General features: G+C 40.6%; 1 protein-coding gene across 5 annotated transcripts in view; it reads right to left on the reverse strand.

Moving 5' to 3' along the window:
* Window positions 1-5,177: 5,177 nt before the first annotated feature.
* The window catches only part of carm1 (coactivator-associated arginine methyltransferase 1), an 88,825-nt gene continuing 70,960 nt past the window's right edge, over window positions 5,178-23,042 (reverse strand). For 3 of the 5 annotated variants that reach the window (XM_059991944.1, XM_059991948.1, XM_059991946.1), the window contains 4 exons: window positions 21,886-21,998; window positions 20,908-20,985; window positions 14,297-14,365; window positions 5,178-10,123 (listed from right to left, as the gene is read on the reverse strand). In XM_059991944.1, the coding sequence (XP_059847927.1) occupies window positions 9,981-10,123; window positions 14,297-14,365; window positions 20,908-20,985; window positions 21,886-21,998 (403 nt within the window). In that variant the 3' untranslated portion in view covers window positions 5,178-9,980. The remainder of the gene's footprint in view (window positions 10,124-14,296; window positions 14,366-20,907; window positions 20,986-21,885; window positions 21,999-23,042) is intronic. The other 2 variants (XM_059991945.1, XM_059991947.1) reach the window with 1 other exon arrangement.

The raw sequence follows: 23,042 nt of genomic DNA on the forward strand, positions 1-23,042 counted from the left end.
ATCTGCAGATGTAAATCCAAAGCAACACATACACAGTGTGTTCCCTTCACCAGGCGCTCCTTCCTTGGCCTCCTTTATACGAGCAAGACCTATCCCAAACTGGGCAACTTCTTAACATCTTTGCTCCGGGTTGCAAACTATTTCCACTTCACCGTGTCGGTCCTGGGCTTTCCTCCTTTGCACGCTGGGACCGGGGAAACAGTAGCTCATAAGCCATCTTCCCCGTTCCGAAGAACTCTACACCTTCAGAACTAAATTACTATCGCCCAATGGCACTGACGCCAATCACCATTTAGTGCTTTGAACAGCTGAGAATAGCACATATCAAAAACTCAGCCAGCTCTATCATGGCCACTAGCCTCCCCAGCATCCATGACGCCTTCAAAAGCCTGGCGCTATCCGTTGTTAAGGTCACGATCACCCAGGACATGCCCTCTTCTCATTACTACCGTAAGAGGTACTAGCACATTGTTTCAGGAACATCTTCTGCCCCTCCGCCATCAGATTTCTGATGCAGCACAAAAAAATGGAGTTCAATAATAAATATAAATACATAAAATAGCTTATACATTGCATGTCAATAAAGTGGTGCTAGGTTGTTCATAAGCTTTCTATTGGGTGGTGGAGGTGATGATCGCCCTTGCTGCTTGGAGAAAGTAATTGGGTCTGGTGATCCTGGTGTGGATGCTATGTAGCTACCTTCCAATGAAAGTTGGACAGCAGTCCACGAGCAGAGTGGGTGTGATTCTTCATGATGTTACTGGTCCTTTTCTGTCATTTCCTTGATGAGGTGGGGGGGGGGGGGTGCCAGTGATGAGTCAGGCAGTTTTGACTACCTATTGTAGGACCTTCCTGCCCGCTGCGGTGCAGTTTCCATACCATGCAGCTTGTTAGGGTACTCTGCAACTAGAAAGTCTAGCTTCCTCAAAAAGTAGAGGTGTTCTGGGACTGCGAGAGGTTTTGTGTGATGAGCACCCCCAGGTGTATGAAACTGCTTGCCGATATTTTTGGGGGAGAGCAGTCCTTCCAAGAACACCATTCTTGTTCAGTGTCTTCTTATAGTGGACACATGAATAGAGACTTTAACAAGTTTTAGAGATTTCTGCAGGTCTTTTTCACCTCCTTCAGCAACAGATGGTATGCTCTTGGTGTGACCTTCACGGGATGCTTGCTCCTCTGGACAGTAGCAACAGTGCCGAATTTCCTCCATTTGTAGACAATTTCTCTTACTGCGAACTGATGAACACTCAGGTCTTATTTAGAAATGATTTTGTAATCTTTCCCAGCTTCATGAACCTCTACAATTCTAAGATCCCTGAAAATTGTTTTGATTGAGGCACTGTACGCATAAACTGATCTTTCTTGAGAAGAGCAAGCTCTCTTAGTAACCTGACTGCATCTCAAAAAAAAATAGGGCAGGGTACCTCTACAATCCACACCTCCAATATTTTCTGAGCGATCGGAATACTAGCTTTTGTAGACCCAGAGATTCAGATACTTTTTTTTAAAACCTAGACTGATTGCTTAAATGGTATACTCAGTATTGACAAGTACAATTGTCCATGTTATTAGTTTAGGCAGATTGTGTTAGATAGATACTTTTACTGATTCCAAAGGAAATTACAATGTACAGTAGCATTACACATGCACAGATATACAATATTAGAATAATAAAAAATGAGTTACTTTAAACAGCCTAACGGGAGGGGGGGGGGGCAGAATCATCACTTCCCCAGCTATAGGTTGACTCATTATAGAGCCAGCCGAATGGCCGAGGGCAAGAATTTCCTCATATAGCGCTTTTTGGAGCAGCAGTTGTCTTAGTTTATTACTGAAAGTGCTCCTCTGTTCAGTCAAGGTGGCATGCAGTGTTAGAAATGTCCAGAATTGACAGGATTTTCCATGGAGTCCTTTGTTATACCACAGCCTCCAGCATGTCCAGTTTGACTCCTGTAACAGTCAGCCTTTCTAATCAGTTTATTGAGTCTGTTGGCATCATCTGTGTTAATACCATTGCCTCAGCCCACCACTGCATAGGACATCGTACTGGCAATAACAGACTGGTGGAACATGTGAAGGAGAGGCCTGCATACTTCAAAGGACCTCAGGAAGTACAGGCGACTGTGGCCTTTCTTGTACACAACCTATGCTGGTGTTCCATTCAAGTCTGTTGTCCAGATGCACCTGTAGGCCCTCACCATCAATAGTAACAAGGAGCAGTGTGGGCTTAGTCTTCTTAAAGTATGACCACATTTTAGAAACATAGAAAACCTACAGCACAATACAGGCCCTTCGGCTCACAAAGTTGTGCCGAACATGTTCCTACCTTATCCATAGCCCTCTATTTTTCTAAGCTCCATGTACCTATCCAAAAGTTTCTTAAAAGACCCCATCTTATCTGCCTCCACCACCTTTGCTGGCAGCCCATTCCACGCACTCACCACTCTCTGCATAAAAAAACTTACCCTTGACATCTCCTCTGTACCTACTCCCCAGCACCTTAAACCTGTGTCCTCTTGTGGCAACCATTTCAGCCCTTGGAAAAAGCCTCTGACTATCCACATGATCAATGCCTCTCATCATCTTATACACATTGAGTATGAGTAATTAAAGTAGAAAATTTTAATTAATTTTACGAGTAATTAATGTAGAAAACTAAGTTATTGCAAAGAGTTCACAAACTTTTTCTTGCAACTGTACATTTCCCTCAAAACAATGAATTTCATGTTAGTGATATTAAACCCAATTCTGATTTACTCCATTCCTGCCACACTGGATACCAATATGCTTAGACAGAACTGGTGCATTTCAAATGCCCTGCACCTGGCCCTGACACACCTAGAAAATAAGGACCCTTGTCAAAATTCTGTTTCTGGATTTCAGTTTCGCATTCAACACTGTCTAACAGAGCTTGGCCCTACTCCTCCCTCCCCATCATCCTCAACATGGATGACCCCAGGACAGTATACCAAGTCCACTGATGACATGACAGTGGTGGGGCTCATCACCAACAATGACCGTGCCTACGGAGGGGTGCTGAAAGAGCTCGAGCCCTGGTGCCAGTTAAATAACCTCTTCCTCAATGTCAACAAGACAAATGAGATTGTGTTCTAAGTTGATAACTTCAGGTATTGTTGCTACTGTCCCGAGGAGTAAGCATCCCATGAAGGTCACACCAAGAGCATACCATCTGTTGCTGAAGGAGGTGAAAAAGACCTGCAGAAATCTCTAAAACTTGTTAAAGTCTCTATTCATGTGTCCACTATAAGAAGACACTGAACAAGAATGGTGTTCTTGGAAGGACTGCTCTCCCCCAAAAACATCGGCAAGCAGTTTCATACACCTGGGGGTGCTCATCACACAAAACCTCTCGCAGTCCCAGAACACCTCTACTTTTTGAGGAAGCTAGACTTTCTAGTTGCAGAGTACCCTAACAAGCTGCATGGTATGGAAACTGCACCGCAGCGGGCAGGAAGGTCCTGCAGTAGGTAATCAAAACTGCCCGACTCATCACTGGCACCCCCCCCCCCCACCTCATCAAGGAAATGACAGAAAAGGACCAGTAACATCATGAAGAATCACACCCACTCTGCTCGTGGACTGCTGTCCAACTTTCATTGGAAGGTAGCTACATAGCATCCACACCAGGATCACCAGACCCAATTACTTTCTCCAAGCAGCAAGGGCGATCATCACCTCCACCACCCAATAGAAAGCTTATGAACAACCTAGCACCACTTTATTGACATGCAATGTATAAGCTATTTTATGTATTTATATTTATTATTGAGCTCCATCTTTTTTGTGCTGCATCAGATCCAGAGTAACAATTATTTTTTTTCTCCTTACACTCATACAGGAAATGGCATTAAACAATCTTGACGTTTAGTGGACTACAATCCATACCGAAGTCCTCTCAATCCTCTTTCCAGACTCCTCGCAGCCCCGGCAGTTTCTTTCTCCTCCACATCTGGTTCCTAGGTATCCATCTCCAACATAGGACTTGGCAACCCTATCCCTTCCTGCATCTCCCCATCAATGACTCCTCACCTTGATCCACACAACTCTAGCCTCAACCCTTCTTTTCACCTCACCCTCCAACTCTGTCCTGATTCAGGATCTCAACATGAAAAGCCAACTGACCCTTTTCTTGACCTGCTCAGTACTTTTGTTGCTCCAGATTCCTACATCTGCAGTCTCACTCCACAAATTCTGCCCAAAATGATGTATATTTGTATAATCAGAAAATTATGAAGGTATACAAAGGACCACGTAATAATATTTCCCCCACACGAGATATATCCCAATGGTGGCAGTACTCATTTGGTTCTATAGAGCTACTGATGCTTGAGAAGGGTTGGGGACAGGAGGCATCACAACCACTCACGGTCCAGGCCTCCCAGCTGTTTGTTTTACCATCCAAGTCAATTAATTAAAATCCCAAGAATACGGAACTTGTCAAGTGCCCACTGGAGTCATCTGCCTCTGCTGCACTGTGACCAATAAACTGAACATGCAACAAAGTTCAGTATCATCCATCACCCAAAAGAACCAGAGCACATTTTAAATACCATTTCCATAGTTGTCTCGAAATCACCATGATGTAGGCTGTCATGTTTTGCACAGTAGTGGATAGCAGCATATTATAAAGATGAGATTCTGCAGATGCTGGAAATCCAGAGCGACACACACTGAAGGAACTCAGCAGGTCAGGCAGCATCTATGGAAATGAATAAACAGTCCACATTTTTGGCCAAGGGTCTTGACATTTTGTGTGGATAGCAGTGTAATGCTTTACAGAAACACCAATCAGCTTCAATTCCCAATACTGTCTTTGAATATTCTCCACATGACTGCATGGGTTTCCACTGGGTGCTCCAGTATTTAATGGTGAACGTGTTACAGTGCAAGTTGTGGGCATGCTATGTTGGAGTTGGAGACACTTATGGGCTCCCCCAGCACGTTTTCTTGACTGTGTTGGCCGATGCATTTCACTGCATGTTTCAATGTGTTGATGTACCTGTGAAAAATATAGCTAATCTTTCATAAACAGCAAATCATGAACAAATCAGTAATTCAATACCAACTGAAGACACCTCATCCAAGAACATTCTCCTAACTGGAGCTGGCAGGAGAGGTCAAATAAAGGATTAAATAAAGGTCACTAACAACGCATGTAATATTAGTGTTTTATTTGATAACTCATGTATTACAGGATTATGATTTTCTAACAGTCTATCAATCTCATGTCGCTGTAATAAAATCTACACACAACACAGATGAACAAAGATCTATCCATTCTACAGAAACGTTTCTAGATTACGCTAAGACACTACACTACAAAATGGTAAAATCCTCTAGCAAGGGTTGGATCAGGATAGCTGTAAATGGGTTAACTAGAATATAGTTCAGGGTCAACACTGACCCTCATTTGTAAAGTAAGAGATTTTAAGAACAGATGGAGAAACATTCAACCTGTGCTTTGTACCAGTCATGCAGGGAAAACATTTACAAGGTCATTCTCACTTCTCAGCTCATCAGATGAGTGATGACCCACAAGATATTTGTTTACACCTTATGTACCTGCAACCCCAGTACAAAGACTATTAAAAATAAAAAGACCACTTACACGAGAATAATCCCAAACTTTCAAATGGGATCCTCATTAGTAACTCTGAACTGTTCCATTCGAGTTTCACCAGTTACACTCTGCTGCCTGCCCATCTAATCGTGGATCAATTATCCTTGCTGTCAGCCACTCGTGATAATTTATCACATTAAACCTTACCCTTTCTATTATTTTTAATCCTTTTTACTGTAGAAATATTCTACAAAAGCTGCCTAATTGAGGAGAATGAGGCTAAAGTTGAAGTCATTGCCTGCTCTATAATACTCAATTAGGGATCACACTGACATAGGAATACTGGTGCAAGAGTGTGCACACTTTTTAAAATGCCGGCTGCACATGTTGCACCAATATCGGTCACTCCAATAAACCTGGTAACACCCGGCAAGTGTTCTTTCAGCTGCGCACAGTCAACACATTTGTGCCCACAGAGCCCAAGGGTTTCACAACAAACGAAGGGCTCCAATCACAAGCATTGGACAGCCAATATACCTTTCAGGTACGTCTGAACAGAAAATTACTTTCTCCCTCCTGTTGGCAGCGTTAAAAGCTGAAAACACAGCCAAGTAAATACACTTAGCCCATCACAAGCAAAACTGTTTAAGCCAAGCAAACATGATGGACAAATAAAGGTCTGTGGTGGAGTAGAAATATTCAGCATTGGGTATTCTAAAGTCATCTACCTGTACACAATCATTCTAGGCCACAAGGTCAAATGGGGGATTCAACCAAAAGCAAAATCCCAGGATAAAGCTGCAAATAATTTCATGGTGAAGTGTGGTGGCAACTTAAACATCACACGCTATAAAAGCTAGAGCCACTGATCTCCCATCAGATCTACAGGCACATACACTTGTGTCCAAAACTAGAATTCTGGTCACTTTTGGGCTGGAGATGTGCAACAAGCAGCAAGACAATGATACTCAATGATGTTACTGGATGGTACTTGAAGATTCATTAGCTAAGATGCCATTTTTTCCCCTCACATGATTCAGTAACTGTGTGGAGTGACACCAGGAACTCCAACATTCTGTATTAAAAACTCGAAGCCTCATCAGTAGGTGATGACAGAGAAGTCATATGGCTCAAATTCTGTCTGGACTGAAAAGCATGCGAGAAGTGGATAACAAGTCTTACATGCAAGTGCACACAATGAATGGTATTTTCAGATAACACCAAATTATAAACTTTTTCTCCACCCTTCCCCCCCCCCCCCACCCCACTAAAGGGTGCTTACGAAAGGGGAAAACTAGACTGGTGTAGGTAAGAGTTAGGGATGGCAGAGGAGGCAGGTTGGATGGAGGCTGAAACTAAAGTGAGCAGAGTTGGGCAAACAGTTAATATTACAGCAATATAACAGCAAATTAACACATCTGATTGTAATTTAAATTGACAGTAGTTAGTGGTGCTGCTGGCTCAGCTCCGGGGAACCAGGTTTGATCTTTAACTCAGATTGTTCTTTCTGTGACCAAATGGGTTTCCCCTCAGTTTCCTGTCAAAGATTCTCTGGTAGTAAACTGGTGATTGAAAGCTGTCCCTATCGTAGGCACGTGCAAAAAATCAGAGAGAGTTGACGTCCACTCAAGAGGGAATAGGAAAATGGACCAACACCATTTTTAAGCTGCTTTGATTTAACCTAACAGGGACTCAAAAAAACTACTTTTATTTACTTATGTTTACACTCAGATGCTGGCGACCATTTCCATAAGTAATTGTGCCAAGCTTGTTGTGATTAAAAGGACAGGAGGGAGATGTTTACAGAGAGGGGTTCATCATCAGTTCAAATGACCTTCTGTGACAACTTTCAAAATAAATTACTCCATGCTAGTCTCTCAGAATCAAATGGGAATTTGTGGGAATGCATGGCCAGATGAAAACAAAATACCCAAATCTCTCCAGATTTCAAATAGTTAATACCCTATTCCAAAAACTGAAGTAGTTGAAGAACATAAAATAATCTGGGGCAATTGTACAATACAGGAAACTTGGTTCTACTTCTAAATTCTTCCCAAAGATTATTAGTGCAAGAAACCCAGAATTTTCAAGCATTAGATGCACATTTAGTGGTTACCTGGGGCCCCATTAACAAGATTTCTGTGCATGTCCAGTTATGTGTTGAATATAAACTGATCTACCAAACCAGTTTACAAGTTACTTTACACAAGTTAGCATTTAATCATTCACCCTTGTAATCACCTGAAGAGTGAAGCTGGAATCTCAAAAAACTTCTTCACCAGCGGCAGATGCCTGCTATAAACAGGCCTGAAATTGCCATGTGACACAAGGGAATTCACTATATGCTGCATTTGTGAAGGGCTCTTGATAAACGTCCATCAGATTCATACCAGAAATGCAAGTGAAGGAGCACCTACCAGTTAACTTCAATTCTGGCATCATGCAAAATAGGGTGACTTGAGAGTTTATTGCAGAGGTTAAGTTTCTTTAACACCCACTCACACACACACACACACACACATCACTAAGGTGTAACTGACCCGTTCATACCAATTCTACCCTGATCCTCAACATTTCATGTCACTATATATCAAATAGAAAATCAATGCATACAGCAACTTTGCTGACTTGCACAGGGATACAAGTACTTTTTCCTATCCATCCCAGTTGTTCCAAGGTTTGTGCTGCTGATGTATTTTGCATAACTGCATTAAGTGGAGACATGAAAAATGAAGGCAGCCAAACTGAGCCAGGGCACAAGATTTTGGAAAGGAAAGGAGCCAGGTCGGTTTAAATAGTCTCCTCTAAGTATACAAAATGCCTTGTATGACAAGACATCTAGAGAATTTACAACATCAGTCTACAGAATTTAAATAAATTCTTCTTTCTATCAGAGATTGCTGCCAGCAATTGTACAACTATTTCAATAGAAATATGGATATTGCTGCAAATAATCAGAAAATGCATTAAAGCAGCGTCATTTCATCTACGTCTGATAGAAAAGTGAAGTTTCATTCCTGTCAATCTAAAGATTTGGAAGTTAATTATCAGAGTTTGTGCAAGTAAAATTAATTTATCTGGAGTGTGGAGTACAAAATCCTGTACCCTAACTGTGGTACCCCACTGCTAGAGAATACTTTAAACCCAATTTAGCAGCATCTCTTTACAGGTGTAGGGAAACAAATTCTAAGGTATATACCCACACAAATTTCTGAAAGAGCTGCCAGACCCATTTCAAGGCCTATATGGCACCAATACACTAGCACTGGTACAGGTCACCCAACCTACCATTTATGTAGTTCCAACCTAAGAATAAATCAAGATACAAATAGCACTGAGAAGTAGCCGGAAAGAGCCAGGCAAGGACGCAGCACAGGGCCTCATTCACTCTTCAATATAAATGTCTGCATGCAAAGCAATAGGAATCACATCCATGTTGGATTCAGTGAAGAGATGGCTTCTTCATAGTCTGTCTCGGCACTGCTGAGCACCAGGCATCTGCGGCTCCACATGGCGCAGTGGTTGAATTAGACTTGCATTGCTGCTTTTCTTTTGAGGTGATCCTGCAGAATTGTCAAAATGAAAAGAAACAGGGCAGGCAGACAAAAGCAAACAAGACAGGTATCAAGGACTGGAGAATTTTTATATATATATATAGTATATAAAAATTCCTCATCCTTTACTACAGCTAACATCAGATCTGTAAAACAGTCCTTCACAGAGCAAGCTTAAAGCTTCTCACTCATAACACACTTCAAAAGGAGCTAGGAAAACATTGCTACCAGTCTGTTGGTACTTAAACATAAAACAAAAAAAAAACCATTTGTAAATACCAAATGCATTTATAATATTCAATCTGTTTATACCCAAAGTCTTTATTTGTAATAGCTAAAATTTCCAATTGATAATCTATGTCAATCTGAAATTGCCAAGTGATTTATTTTGGGGGTGATGGAGGGAGAATAAGGTTGAGGCATACCAGGGAAGGGGAACCTTCCATCAGCAGCTGGCTCCATCACACTGTCATATCTGCAGCGTAGGGTATGCTAATATTTGTCTGCAAGGATTTCTAGAAGACAAACTAGTGAGGAAATCTACTGACTACAGACCAATCGCAAGATCAGACAGCAATCATTTCGCCCTCCCTTTTTTGTGTATATAAAACTTTACAAGTCTGGTATCAAAGAATCTGCTTTTTATCTCCATGGTAAAAACAAAAAAAACCCCCCAACCCACCCCTCTCACACACCCACTCCCTCAGCTCAGGCTTAGCTAAATCTATTGACAGTGAATTTGGAAAACTCATAGACTTGTTTTGTGGAGGGAACTTAATCTGGATTTGGTTTTATTCCTCTTGAAAGTATCAGTTCTAAAAGGTCAGAGGTGGTGTCATGAACTCTTAGCTGCCATAGTGCATTGTGTTGGTGCTCATGGACATCGGAGAAGCCATGGAGATGGCAGGGCCGCCCATGGTGAATTGATTGTTGATTGAATAGTGGCTGCTGCTGGCAATAACTCCACCCTGTCCACCGCTTGAAGACCCTAAGAAAACATAACAGAATAACAAATAGCCATAAACGACAAGTTTTTTTCCCAGATAAAAATTGCAAAGTATTTTTAAAAAGGTAACTGAATTTGTTAATACTATCAACCTTCCCTACTTTCAAAACCCATTTCTACAGCAGCTCCAGGTAGCTAACTGGTTCCTTCTGTTGTCAAGCTGCTGGATTCCCAAACTAGTGAACCCAATGTGGATTGTTTGTCACTCATTCTGTGAGTGGGTCAGGCAAATTCCCACCTAAATAGATCATCCCCGCTTGACTCCTGATTTGAGCCAGACTGGAAGACTGTCACAGAGAAAAGAACAAGAGTCCTCGTATTTCAGGGAAGAAAGGAGAAGGGATGGTAATGAGAGTGAAAAAGCAAACTTAAATCTTGTCCACATTCAGCTACCATTCATTCTAATATAACTTTGCTCCCATCCAAGTGATACTAAACACGCCTCATCATTAAAACTATATTTAATGTAGCCTAAAGGATGGGGGGGGGGGGGGGGGGGATGGGAAGGAAGGGGCAACAGTCTCGTATCTCTATCTGTCCTGACAAGCTGTCATTGGCCAAGGATCAATTCCTTCGGCAGACTGAGTGCCCACAAGTTGGTTAATTATGGGAAACTGAAGACAGCATTTATTAGCACTTACTTCATTCTTAATTATGCCATGTACTCAATCCCATAGTTCATGGTAGTTACAATGCTCATTTCCACCCCCATCCTCCTCACAGCCACCGTAACAGCCAAGCCTCTGATTTTAAACAAAATCATAACTTATGACTGAAATATACTATGTGCAATTAAAAAAGATGCTTTAGCAAGTTAGTTACAGGAAGCAACAGCATGTAGAGAACCTTATAAAGGTTATAACTGGTCAATTAAAAAAGTTGAAGTTACCCAATCAGACAGTGGGAATGTCCATTTAAGTTAATAAAATAACTTTCAAACTTTGAGGTGTTGAATCTATGTTGATTTTGCCTGAGGAGAACTCATTGTAATTTTAGTACAGGGTTTGGAAAACTTACTAATCAGATAATAAACTTTAGATACGAAAGCAACACTTCCTATGACTCAACTCAGTTCTTGTGCATTCACTCCATGGAAAGAGTGCATAAGCCAAAGAAACAGAAAATCAGTCACATCTTGCTACTCTTTTCTCCCAAGAATCCCTCTAAGAAATAAAAAGAAATGTATTCTGGGACAAGTTAATGAATACACAATTAATTTCACAAATTTAGTTTAGCTGGAAAATCAAGTCCTGTTGGCAGTGGTACTCAAAGGATTAAGACAATATGTGATTTCATTAATCAAGCTGATAGAATGATCCTCTTCCAGCTGTGTTAAACTAATCCATTTTAACCCAAACAGATATGCCAAATACAGTTTGGGCCAAGCTTTGCCATTCCAAAATATTTTGAAAAAAAAAATAAACCAAGGACATGGGGCTTAAAAGAGTGCCAATTTCATTATGTTTCAATGATCTATGACAAAGCTCATCTTTAAAGACCTGATCTAGCCTACACTTCCCTGGAAGAATAATCATAGGTTACATTGGGGTGAGGGGAAAGTTGGCATATCTGTTAACAGCATATCAAAATCTAAATTTTAATCTATATTCTGATGATGGTGGAGGATTGCTACACAGCCACTCAAGCACTAAAAGGTGATGAGGCCCCACTACTGCATCTACTTTCAGTTAAGATGCATGAACACACAGTAATGTGCTTCAAATAAGCGAGTAATTTTGCCAGACAATTCAGGGCAATGCAATTTTTGAGTTCAGAATCAATGCTGTTTCAGAAACTCTAGGTACATGTGTGTAGTGATTCACCCAAATGCAGGCCTTTGTAGACAGTTAAAGTCACAGTCTTGTGTTTAATGATCATTCGACAACCAGAGTGGTTACAAGCTCTGTCAATCCACTCCTGGTGTATCTGGTGCAGTTTGGGGTGGGAAGAGAACACTATAACTCATCCTTAATACTGGGGAAGGGGAAGAGGAAAGCAAGTAACTTTTAATGCAGGATATCACATTACTTGAAAGTTTTAAGTCAATCTTATTGCTCAGCTAGTTCCCCTGATGGAAAACTTCTGATGTTCCAAGTTGTTTTGCACTTTTAATAGACTCTTCTCCTACTCCTGTGCCCAAATACAAAAATGGCAAGCAATGCTACACAGTTGTCTTTTGTCTAAAACCCTTTCTCCTCCCCCTCCCAACCCCACATTAAGATGAATTCTCTAAGCCAAAAACAAAGATTTGTGCATTAAAGACCCTTGTCATCTTGTTTATAAATATTAAAATTAGTAGCCATAGCAGACTACTGCTTGGATGATTATAAATTTTGGACACACCCATTCTGTCGCTATTGGAAGCACAAGCTTTTACAATAGCGACACATACCCCAGTCATGATCTATGGGAAGACACAGGGCCTTTAATCAACACTTCATAATTACCAGCATGCTATGAACCTTACTGACAGAAATCCGGCTCCAGGCACTTGTAGCAGCCTGCTGCCAATGGAAATCCTAAAGGGAAGGGAGCCTGGAAAATGATGAGCCAAGTGGAGAACAAAACAATCCCATCAAAGTCATAAACAGCCAACCTTACAGCCAAGGTTCCAACTCAAGGTCACTCTTTTCCTCACTGAGAAATCCAATATTGTACCAATAGGGTTTTAAAAAAATATTAAACTGTACAGACTTTTCAGGCATTTCCAAGTCACTGACATACACTTAAAAGGAAAAGTTAACTGAAGTTTATCAGAACAATTAAGTGGGTACATTATTAAAAAGGATCAACCAATTTAGATAACATAGCACATAGTACAACATTTACACACTTGAGGATTCCCCATGAGGACTGGAACCATAGCTGTACGCTGGAGAGCTGGTCTGCATATTAGGGGGGGGGGGGATGGGTAGTGGGGGAAGGGAGGGAGAAGTGGACAGGTTGAGGGGACAGACGGGGGGAGAGGGAGGGAGGATGGACGTGGGGGGGGGGGAAGGGAGACAGGTTAGAGAAGGAAGGGAGGGAGGATTGAGGGGAGGGTGAGGAAATAAAAAGGGAAAAATGATACAAAAAAAACCGGATTGATTCGACTTGCACAGGGAGATCAACTCAAATTTCAGAGAGAAAGACAAAGTGAAATGCTGGAATTACACAATGGAACTATCAGCCGCTCCAAAGAGAAAGCTGAACTACCGTCTGGCTTGAAGAATGAACACCACCAGAAAAAACAACTCATCTCATCCCTTTCCAGTGGCTGATAGGACTCCTGTGAATTTGCAATACTTGTGGATTATGATAAACTTACACGTTAAAGGTCAGTAAAGTATTAAAAAGCAGGAGTAACATGACGTCAAGCAATCAGAATAAATACCCAGGTTTCAATCAGTTATTGACGAAGACCTGGGGAATGTGGTCTGACCAGGAGAAATGTACAGGGCTCCATCAAAAGGCAATTTTTTTTTAAAAAAAGGAGGAATGTATAAGGATGTACAGGGCCCCAATGTGGCAGGTACACAATTTTTAAACGTGCTTTATTGAATAGTGGAACGGACTAAAAGACAGAGTCAGCTGCCACAAACAATGGATTAAATTATGTAGCGAGGCAGAATGCATGACCACAGCCTTGGTGCACTTAGCCTCTGTTCAAAAGGTTACATCAACATGAACACTAGCCCGGAGCCCTCCCTCCCAAGCAGTGTACAGCTGCACAAGCATTTTTGACTGTAACCTTCATCTTTAAAATGATTAATTCGAAAGATGAACTATAAGAGGTCTAGCACCTCAATTTATAGCAATGGGAAGGTGGGGGTGTTGGCATGCAAAAGTAATTTTTTTTTAAACAATTGCTGTGTGGCAGGGATTAACGTGGACACTAAAAATTGAAGTACATTACATTTGTGACAGGTTTGTACTGTGCAGTTAACCTTTTAACAACTGAAAGTTCAGTTCTTTCCCCGTGCACAGTGGACCTTTCCAAGCAGACCAGCCAACACTTTATTGCATATCAGGCTCATAGGTACAGACTGCCAATTCCAGAAGGAACTGGATTGGCTACAGGTTGCTATGGGTGCCTGGAGCCAAGCAGTTGTGTTTCCATTGGCAAGTTTCATTCGACCGGTCAAGCCTCAGAGGGATTCAGGGCCATGTCTTTACCCTGTATAAATCCTGTGCTCATAATGGATCCCAGTCTTGAGTGAGTGTGATTCACTATCCCAGTGTTGGCTGTGAAGAGAGGAGGAGAGAAACCTTCCAGTAAAATAAGACAAAGGGAGGGAAAAGCACTATATAAAAGCATAAAGCTCATTCCTCAATAATGCATCACTAAGTTCAATAATGTATGGTGCTAGTGCTGTGTTCACCCAAAATGCCCACAGCAGCCCGACGAAAACAGATTGCTGACATCACGCGTAGCTCATCAATAAAAGGAATGCTTCAACCAGGTTTTTTCAGAGGAATAAAATGCCCTGGAGTTGACGGACTGAATGAGAAGGCACATCAATTAATCTGCATCTAGATCATTTCATTTTATTGCAACTTTCTAGAATTGCACTTGTGGATGCAACTTAAACTCTTGCATACCAGACTAAGTGCAAAGAACCACAACTTGACTGTCATTTCCAAATGAGTATGGGGAGGTTCCACCTCTCCTCTCACTAATGCCAGTTTGTTCTGGGGCAGAATTTAACACAGGCTAAGGACTTGTCAGAAACGTATCCAAGTGATGTTTCTTCATGCAGGCCGAGGCATTAAATATCAGCCGGCTTGATAAGGGAGAAGATCATGAGCAAGTTTTATCCCAGTGCCACCATACTGACACACTTCAGTGGATCACTGGGCAACACCCAGGAAAGAACAACTTTGATGTTGCCTTCCCAATCTCAAAGACGCTCAAGGACAACTGTATTGTCCCCACTGGAATCACAACATTTAGTATTTGTACTACTTACCCATATGCAATCAATAGTTACTTAATTCTTCCTTACATAAACATTTTATCCGATATAGCTTGACCCAAACACAGCTCGTCTACTGACTTATTTGAAGATGATTGGAAATAAACAGCCAGTCTTTGACAGAAATTACCTAAGACCAGAACTGTAACCCAGTTTTGTTGATGATCCAGAAAACAGGCAACACCAGGGTTCTGGAGAATGGAGATTGCGACAATGGAAAGGAAATTCCAATGGAACATTTTTAAAATTACACTAATGCTAAATTCAAGCTGAGCTGATAGCATTGTCACTTTCTGAAGGAGAGGTGTCGATCCAACTTCAAGGCTTAAAGAAATAATTTATGGTCATTTCCATGCATGCACAAATTCAAACATTCAAGTATGTATCTGATGGGAAGATAAATCATCACCTTCACTGAGGTTTGGAATTTTGAAAAGGACATACCATTTAACACGTGCAAGAGGCTTAAAAAAGGTGAATTGTAAAATAATCGTGCTGTAGTGTTTCTTAAATTATTCATTGTTCACAGGTTATAGATGTTGCCAGTAACAGTGCCATTTATAATCTATCCTTAATTCTTCCTAAACCAGATTAGAATTGGCCATAGGCGAGAATTGATTCTATACTAATTATATTGCAAATAACATATTACAAATAAAAATCAAGTACCCTACTCCTTGCAGAAATCATATAGTTCAACATTTCACCAAAGTCAGTAGATGTAGGAAGGGTCAAGATGCCAGATTCAGATTTCGGCATGTTAGGAAGATCGGGCATGTTAGGATAGCCCACAGCCATCAAAAACACCCAAACACAAGAAAATAGATAAAATAGAAGTCATAATGAGCATCGTAACTGCTGGCCATTTGCTTCATGTAGTAATTTATGATCCTCCCCACTAATATAAACAAACTGCACTTACACGGAATGGGTCTGTTAAAACAGACCTAGATACGATTCATTAAATCAGTCCAAATCTCACGTCCCTAAAAACCCAATGTATATATCACCGCATCTAACTGCCTGTTCAGCTTTCAATGTCCTAAATTAAACATTCTATTCCAACAAGAAATCTTTCCACTTTCAACTGGAATATTGTGTAGAACTTTTAAACTCTTTAGCTTCAGATATTGAGATACATTATCTGCTTTGGAGTATTTAAATGGTTGCAGGGAGTTCTTCCTGGAACAAGATAGGATTCAATAATGCAATGAAAGAAATCATGATATTATACAAATTCTGATTCAAATTCAAAAATGTCGACTTTATTTCCTTCCGTAGATGCTGCCTGACCTACTGAGCTCCCCCCACATTTTGTGTGTGTTGTTCTGGACTTCCAACATCTCTTATGTTTAAGATTTATTTACTTTAATTCCCAGCTGCCAAAGTTGGATTTGAATTATTGTTCCTGTCCAGGATTCAGGATGCTAGTCCAGTCACTGAACCACTATGCAAGCTACCCTCTTTACTAATTTTACATTGAGGCAACAATGTTAATTCAAATTCCAAACTCTCTCTCACACACATACCACCCATCAGACTCATTCACCCATGAAAGATTAGTACTTAAAAAGCCAAACACTACAATCTTTTTTGTGATTATACAAAGCTTAGGGAGAATTGTGATTAGTTGGGCACTAAGAGGCAGTTAGTTGTTTCCAGTATTTCTTTACGGTCTTCCTTGCCCTTTTCTGCTCCTGTGAAACCACGTTTGAACAAATTTATCTTGATGTCTGGAAACGTTATAAAAAAAACTTAGAAAGCCGATAAAGTTGGCACACTTTCACAAAGATGCTAATCATCTTTCAAACTCTGGCGGCTGTAGTGGGCATCTGTTCATTATGAAGTCACTAGATTGAGTTCTGGCATATGGACATAAATATTGTTGGGCTATAGTGGCCACCTTCCAAATTAGGAGCAGATTCCACTGAAAAGCACTTAGAAAGCACAGTAGAGATCATGGCACAGAATCTAAATCCCAAGACCACAGTAAATAGGGAGGAGCCAAAGCAGATTACACCACAAATCACAATAAAATAAGTGCAGAAAAGCCATTGCTGAATTTTGGATTAAAAAGTGCCAAAGTAAATGGTGACCAGCAAAACAACACAGTAGGAAATCGATATTCAAGAATCACAAGATCCAAATTCAGTTACGGAATTGCAAGATAACAGCAGAAATGACAGAGCCCAAATGTACCTAGAAAGAGAAGTTTTTTCTAAGTGACTTGGAGGCATTCAATATTAAGAAAAGAGTTCAAAAGGATAAAGTAAAGCAAAATGTAATTCCCCCAGTTGATGGGGACAAGGGATTATGTACCAAATGTAGTAATTCTGTAGAAACCTTTGCAATCACCAAGCGAGATGTGGAACATACAATTCCTTGAAAAAGTATTCAGCCCTCATGTTCCATGTTTTACTGTCCCATTTTCTAAATGTAAAATATATTGAAGTAGGATTTCTTGAGCTAATCTACAAATTATTGTGCACCATGTCAAATCAAAAGAAAAATTCCAAAACCTGTCAACAATTTATTAAAAATTAAAAAACCAAAATTGTGAGGCTAAAAAAGTATTGTAATTACTACACCAACTTTCCTCAGGGGCAATATATTACCTTACCAACTCACCCAATTTGTTGATAAAGAAAATTGGAGGATCACCTGTTTTCAATGAATTCTTAATAATAAATACCCCCTCTTTCTGTAAGGTCCAACAGCATGGTAGATTCTCATAAACCAATCCAAAATAAAGCCAAAAGAGTGCTCAAGGCAAGTCAGGGAAATGATATTAGAGAAGCACAACTCTGGCGAAGACCATTGCAAAGGCACCAGACATACCTTAGAGCTCAGTGCAGTCCATCATGAAACTACAGTAACACTGCCTAGGTCAGGCTGCCCCTCTAAATGGCACTTGAAAGAGAGGCTACCGTGACGCCAACAGTCACTTTGAGTGAGCAACATTAGTCAGTGGCTGCAACTAGAGATGAAGTTCAAGGCTCCTAAATCTCTAAGCTCTTGCACAAAAAAAAAGAGCATTTATGGAAGACTGTTTAAAAAAAGTACATCTTTACCTGTAAAGAATTTGCAAAGCATCTCTTAGAAGATACTGTAAAGACATGGAAGAAGGTCTTGTGGTTGGATGAGACTAAAGTGGACTTTCTGACCTCAACACTAAGCAGTACATTGATGCAAATCTAACACTGCACATTAGGCAGTTAACACCATGCCCACTGTAAAGTATGGTGGAGGAGGCATTCTGATATGGGGATGCTATTCAGCAGCAGGGAATGAAATTCAGGCTAGGACTGATGGAAAGATGAATTCTGCTAAATATAGACAGATCCTGGATAAAAACTTGATAGGCTCTTCCAGAAAGCTTAAACTGGGGAGGAAGTCAGTCTTTCAGCAGGACAATGATCCAAAGCACATAGCCAAAGTCAACCATGGAGTGACTTCAAATGAAGAAAATTGTTGTCCTGGAGTGGCCCAGTCAGAATCCTGACCTGAACCCAATTAAACATCTCGGGCAAGACTTCAAGACAGCTATCTACCCCTGCTCCCCAACTAACCTGGCACATCTTGACAATTTTGCTCTATTTCATTCTGTAAAGCTTATAGAGACTGATCCAAAAAGACTATCGGCTGTGATAGCTGCAAGGGATTAAGTATTAAGCAAAGGGAGAGAAATACTTCTGAACTGCTGACATTTCAGTTTTTGAATTCTAGTTTACCATGCTTTACAATTTTCTGTTTTTGGGGCTCAACTGTGACAAAAGGAGCATGTGATTCAGAAGTAAAACAATCTCAGTTAACTTGATCAAAATCCCTGGTTGTAATACTCTAATGAGAACAAAGGGTTGGGGGCTGAAAACTTTTTCAAGGCACTGCACATGGTGTGGTTGAGGTAAAAATTATAACCAGATTCAAAAGAAAACACAAGGAGAAAAGAACAGAAGAGTGTGTTGGGTCAGGAGAAGTAAATTCACTGGCTGATTTGGAGCTTAAAAAGGTTGGGTCAAAAGGAGGATAATATTCTAGATGTATACAGTGCTCATTCCATACTAATAACTATGATACAAATGCTAAAATGGGATATAGGTTAAAGCCTACCTTTACTTCAGAAACATTTAACTTTCTAACTTTTATAGAGCTAACTGGATAAAGCCCTGTTGCTTCTTTGAGCAATGAGAGGCACAGTTGAGTCCACCTAAATCTGGACCCGTCCAATAGTCAGATGACAAGACACAAGCTATGCTTTCAATCAGCAGGACCAAGTTAGACAAGTTAAACTCAAAAAGAGTTTGCCTCCCCCATTTTCCTTAAATATTTCAGTGAAGTGCACGAGCATAATGTTAAATAGAAGCTGCAAAATGTTGAGGCTCACAATGTTACACCAAATTCAAACTTTAAAATTTTGTCTTGTATTCATGAACATCCAAAAGGTTGGTCAGGTTAGCAATTGTAAAGCTTTAGACCACATTTACCATTTAAGAACATAGTAACCTTCAGCAACTAGGAAACTTTCGTCGGGCATTAGGTAATGTACACATAAATCATTTCCACTGTAACAGAAACTAAAGGGATTGTTCACCACTTTAATATTTTTGGTTTTAAAGGCTGTGCTGATGCAAAACTGTTCAAATAAGATAAGTGCCAAAAGAATATGGTTAGCTTCTTTAAGTTGTTCTTTAATTATGACTATCAACTCCCCAATGCATATCCTCAAAAATATACCCATGACCCTTTTTCTTCTTTCATAGTGTTAGAAAAATAGCCCAATTATGAGAAAATGCAAAAAAAATAGGCCCGTAAGTTGAGATAGGGGTACAACAGGCTCATCATATGGGGCAATGATGTAGGGATCTTGATCAGTGCTACTCAAGTGTTGAACAAGAATTAATGTAAAGAGTCTACTTAATGGGAAGCTATGACTTATTTCCAACACCCAGGTTTCAGCATCAGTTCCTTTTGGCTAAACCTGCCCATTTACAGCCCACCTCCACTGAGAGCGTCCCAACAGAAGTGCCTGGCACAACACTGCAGTTTTACTGTGCTGAGGTGGGGACAGCTAGAGAGAGAATCAAGATGGACCACATTCATCTAGAAGGGATCAGAAACCTGCTGATTTATCTTCCATACAAAGTGGCAGGTCATTGCTATGAAATGGTGTTTCTGCTCTGGCTATGGAAGTGTGGTGGAATTAGTTACAACACTACACTTTGGACAAAGTTATCTTGCCATAAGTTCCAGTTCAAAGCACATCTCATGAACAATAACTCGACTGAAACTGAAGCAAAAATGGATCACCCTTCTAGGGGCTGTTCTCCCCACAACCCACATCACCACATATTTGATTCTAGTTTCCCAGAGTTTAAAAAAACCTGTGGGTATGTAATAGCTCAACTACGAGAGACAGAAACTCCAAACCAAATTACAACATTCTGTATGTGGAAGGTAGGTAACAGAATTCCAGTCTGTAATGTGTTGGGATGCCATTTCAAAGGCATGTCATACACAAGTTGCCAGTTGCTGACACCAGGGGGAATAAAAGAGTGCCAAGCTGAAGCTCAGCACCAAGCAGGTCTCAAAGACCATGGCTGCATTAATATGCAGGAAAACAAGATGCCTGCAGCAGCAGGGGATTGCACACTCTTTCAATCACAAGAGCCATGTAACACTGAAAAGCTAAAATGGCAGAGGAAGCTTGTGAAAATTAATGTGGTTTGGAGTTTGACAAAACCCCGGCATCAATGTTTCTTTGCAACTTTGAACATTCCTACAAAGGTGATGAACATGATTATTTTAACCTACCTAATGGAATCAGGTTGTTGTGGCTGACTGCAGATCCACTGGCGATAACATTGCTCAAATCATACGCCGTAGGGACTCCTTAAAAGTGAAAGAGCGACGTCATGTTTCCCATCAATGACAATTTATCAGATTAGAAAACATCAGTATCAAATACTTCCACAAACTCATTCAGCATGCTCCCTCCCTATGGAACTATTAACATTTACTGTAAATTCCAGTGAGAAGGATTGTTAAACATTGAAATTCATGGTTGAAAATGCAGAACACAAGGTGTTAACATTTTATGCATGTAAAGTAAAACAGCAATTATCAACCTGATGGCAGCAATTCTTTCCTCCACTGGAAGCACACAGTTGGTAAAAATAGCTTGAATTCGATAGCAATCAGGTATAGAAAATAGGACAGAAATTGGATTTGGGTGGGAAAGGGAGGAACAGTTGTTCACAAAGACTGAAAGCAGTTATTTTGTTTTTAGAAAAGATAAATGCCTGGATTGATAAGTGAACTCTGGTGAACTTAGTTTGCCTGATATGCAGAATACATGTGGATACATAGATGGTGGCAGTAACTCAGTGGGCAAGAAACAGTTGCAGAGTCTGCCAAAATTATATAAATGACAATTCACCAGCATAAATAGTTTCTAGAGAATCACCACTGGGACAATTATTATTGGATGATAGCTTCTGAGCTCAAAACCTGGGTCAGCTAAGGACATTGTCCTATTAATCTGGACACCTACCCTACGGTTGCATACTCGAGTGGAAAAACAATGTTAGAGCTAGCTGAATAAACTGGGTTCATACACACAAGGCATCAAATCATCACTGATTCAAATAGCACAGCAGATGCATCCAAGACAAAATGCCCATAGTGAATGCAGGTCCACTTGATAAAGTAGACAACATACAACTCTAAACTCAGAATGTCTGAAATAGATTTATTGATATTTTGCAGGCTGGAGACACAGGAGCACCATACCAGATACTGCTAATCCTGAGCTAAGGTTGTAAGAAGCAGATGTATTCCACATAGTCTCTGATGGTGATACATAATGTGAACCTGGTGGCGGTGAGGGAGTGGTACCCGTGTACCTGTCCAAAAGGGAAAATAACATCATTACAGAACCAAGGAGCAACGTACATAATCATGTTTTTACAGGGAAAAGTAGAGGGCAGTCACAGAGTCACATTGCCTGAAATGTCTCTTTTGGCCCAACACCGCAATTGTCGACGAGCAATTTACACTAATCCCACTTACCTGGTCCCAGTCTGTAGCATCTTGGCAATTTAAGTGCTCATTTAGTTACTATGAATGTACCTGTCTTCACCAACCTCTTAGGAAGTGTGTTCAAGATGTAACCATACATTGGGTGGAAAAATGTCTCCTCAGATTCCTTCCAAACCTTTTGGCCATTACTCTAAATTTATGCTCTCTGGGATAAAAGTTCTAACTAACTATATCCTACAAGTTTTTGTATTGCTATCATGACCCTTCTCAGCCTTCTTACTCCAACAAAAGCAAAACCAGTCCCTCCTCATAACTGAAACACACATTCCCCATCCTAGTGAAGCTCCTCTGTACCATTCCACTGTATCCTTCCCAGAGTGTGGTAACACACAGTACTCCAGGTGTGGCATAACTTGTGCTTCAAAAAACTGTATTGTAACCTCCTGCTTTTATATGCCTCTGCTAATGAATGCATGTATCCTGTATTCTTTTCGCCAGCATACTGCTGTCCTTGAGTACCCTAGGATCTGGACACCAGGGCTCTCTGATCCTCACTACTCTATTCTTCCACTAGAACTGCACAACAGAGAAACTAAAACCCATTCATTGCCTTTACTTTCCACTTCACATCCTTTTTGCCTTGCATCACCACTGTCTTCCAGCCCACAGATCTTCCCTTGCCAATCACTTAAAATTGACTTATATTTCTAATAGGGTACAGTTCCAGTAATAAGAAATTAGTAAGTTTAGTCCACAGACTCAATGGGTGGCACATTTCTAGCAGGTTTAGCTCCTCCATATATCCCTAACACCTCAGTACTTCACTCAATGTTCCTCTTCATTTAATTCTTACAGGTTATCAATGGCCTCCTTTGTCTTCACTAATCCACCAATTAATTTCTACGGCA

The sequence above is a fragment of the Hypanus sabinus genome, chromosome 16 (genome assembly GCF_030144855.1).
Source record: "Hypanus sabinus isolate sHypSab1 chromosome 16, sHypSab1.hap1, whole genome shotgun sequence".
NCBI lineage: Eukaryota > Metazoa > Chordata > Chondrichthyes > Myliobatiformes > Dasyatidae > Hypanus > Hypanus sabinus.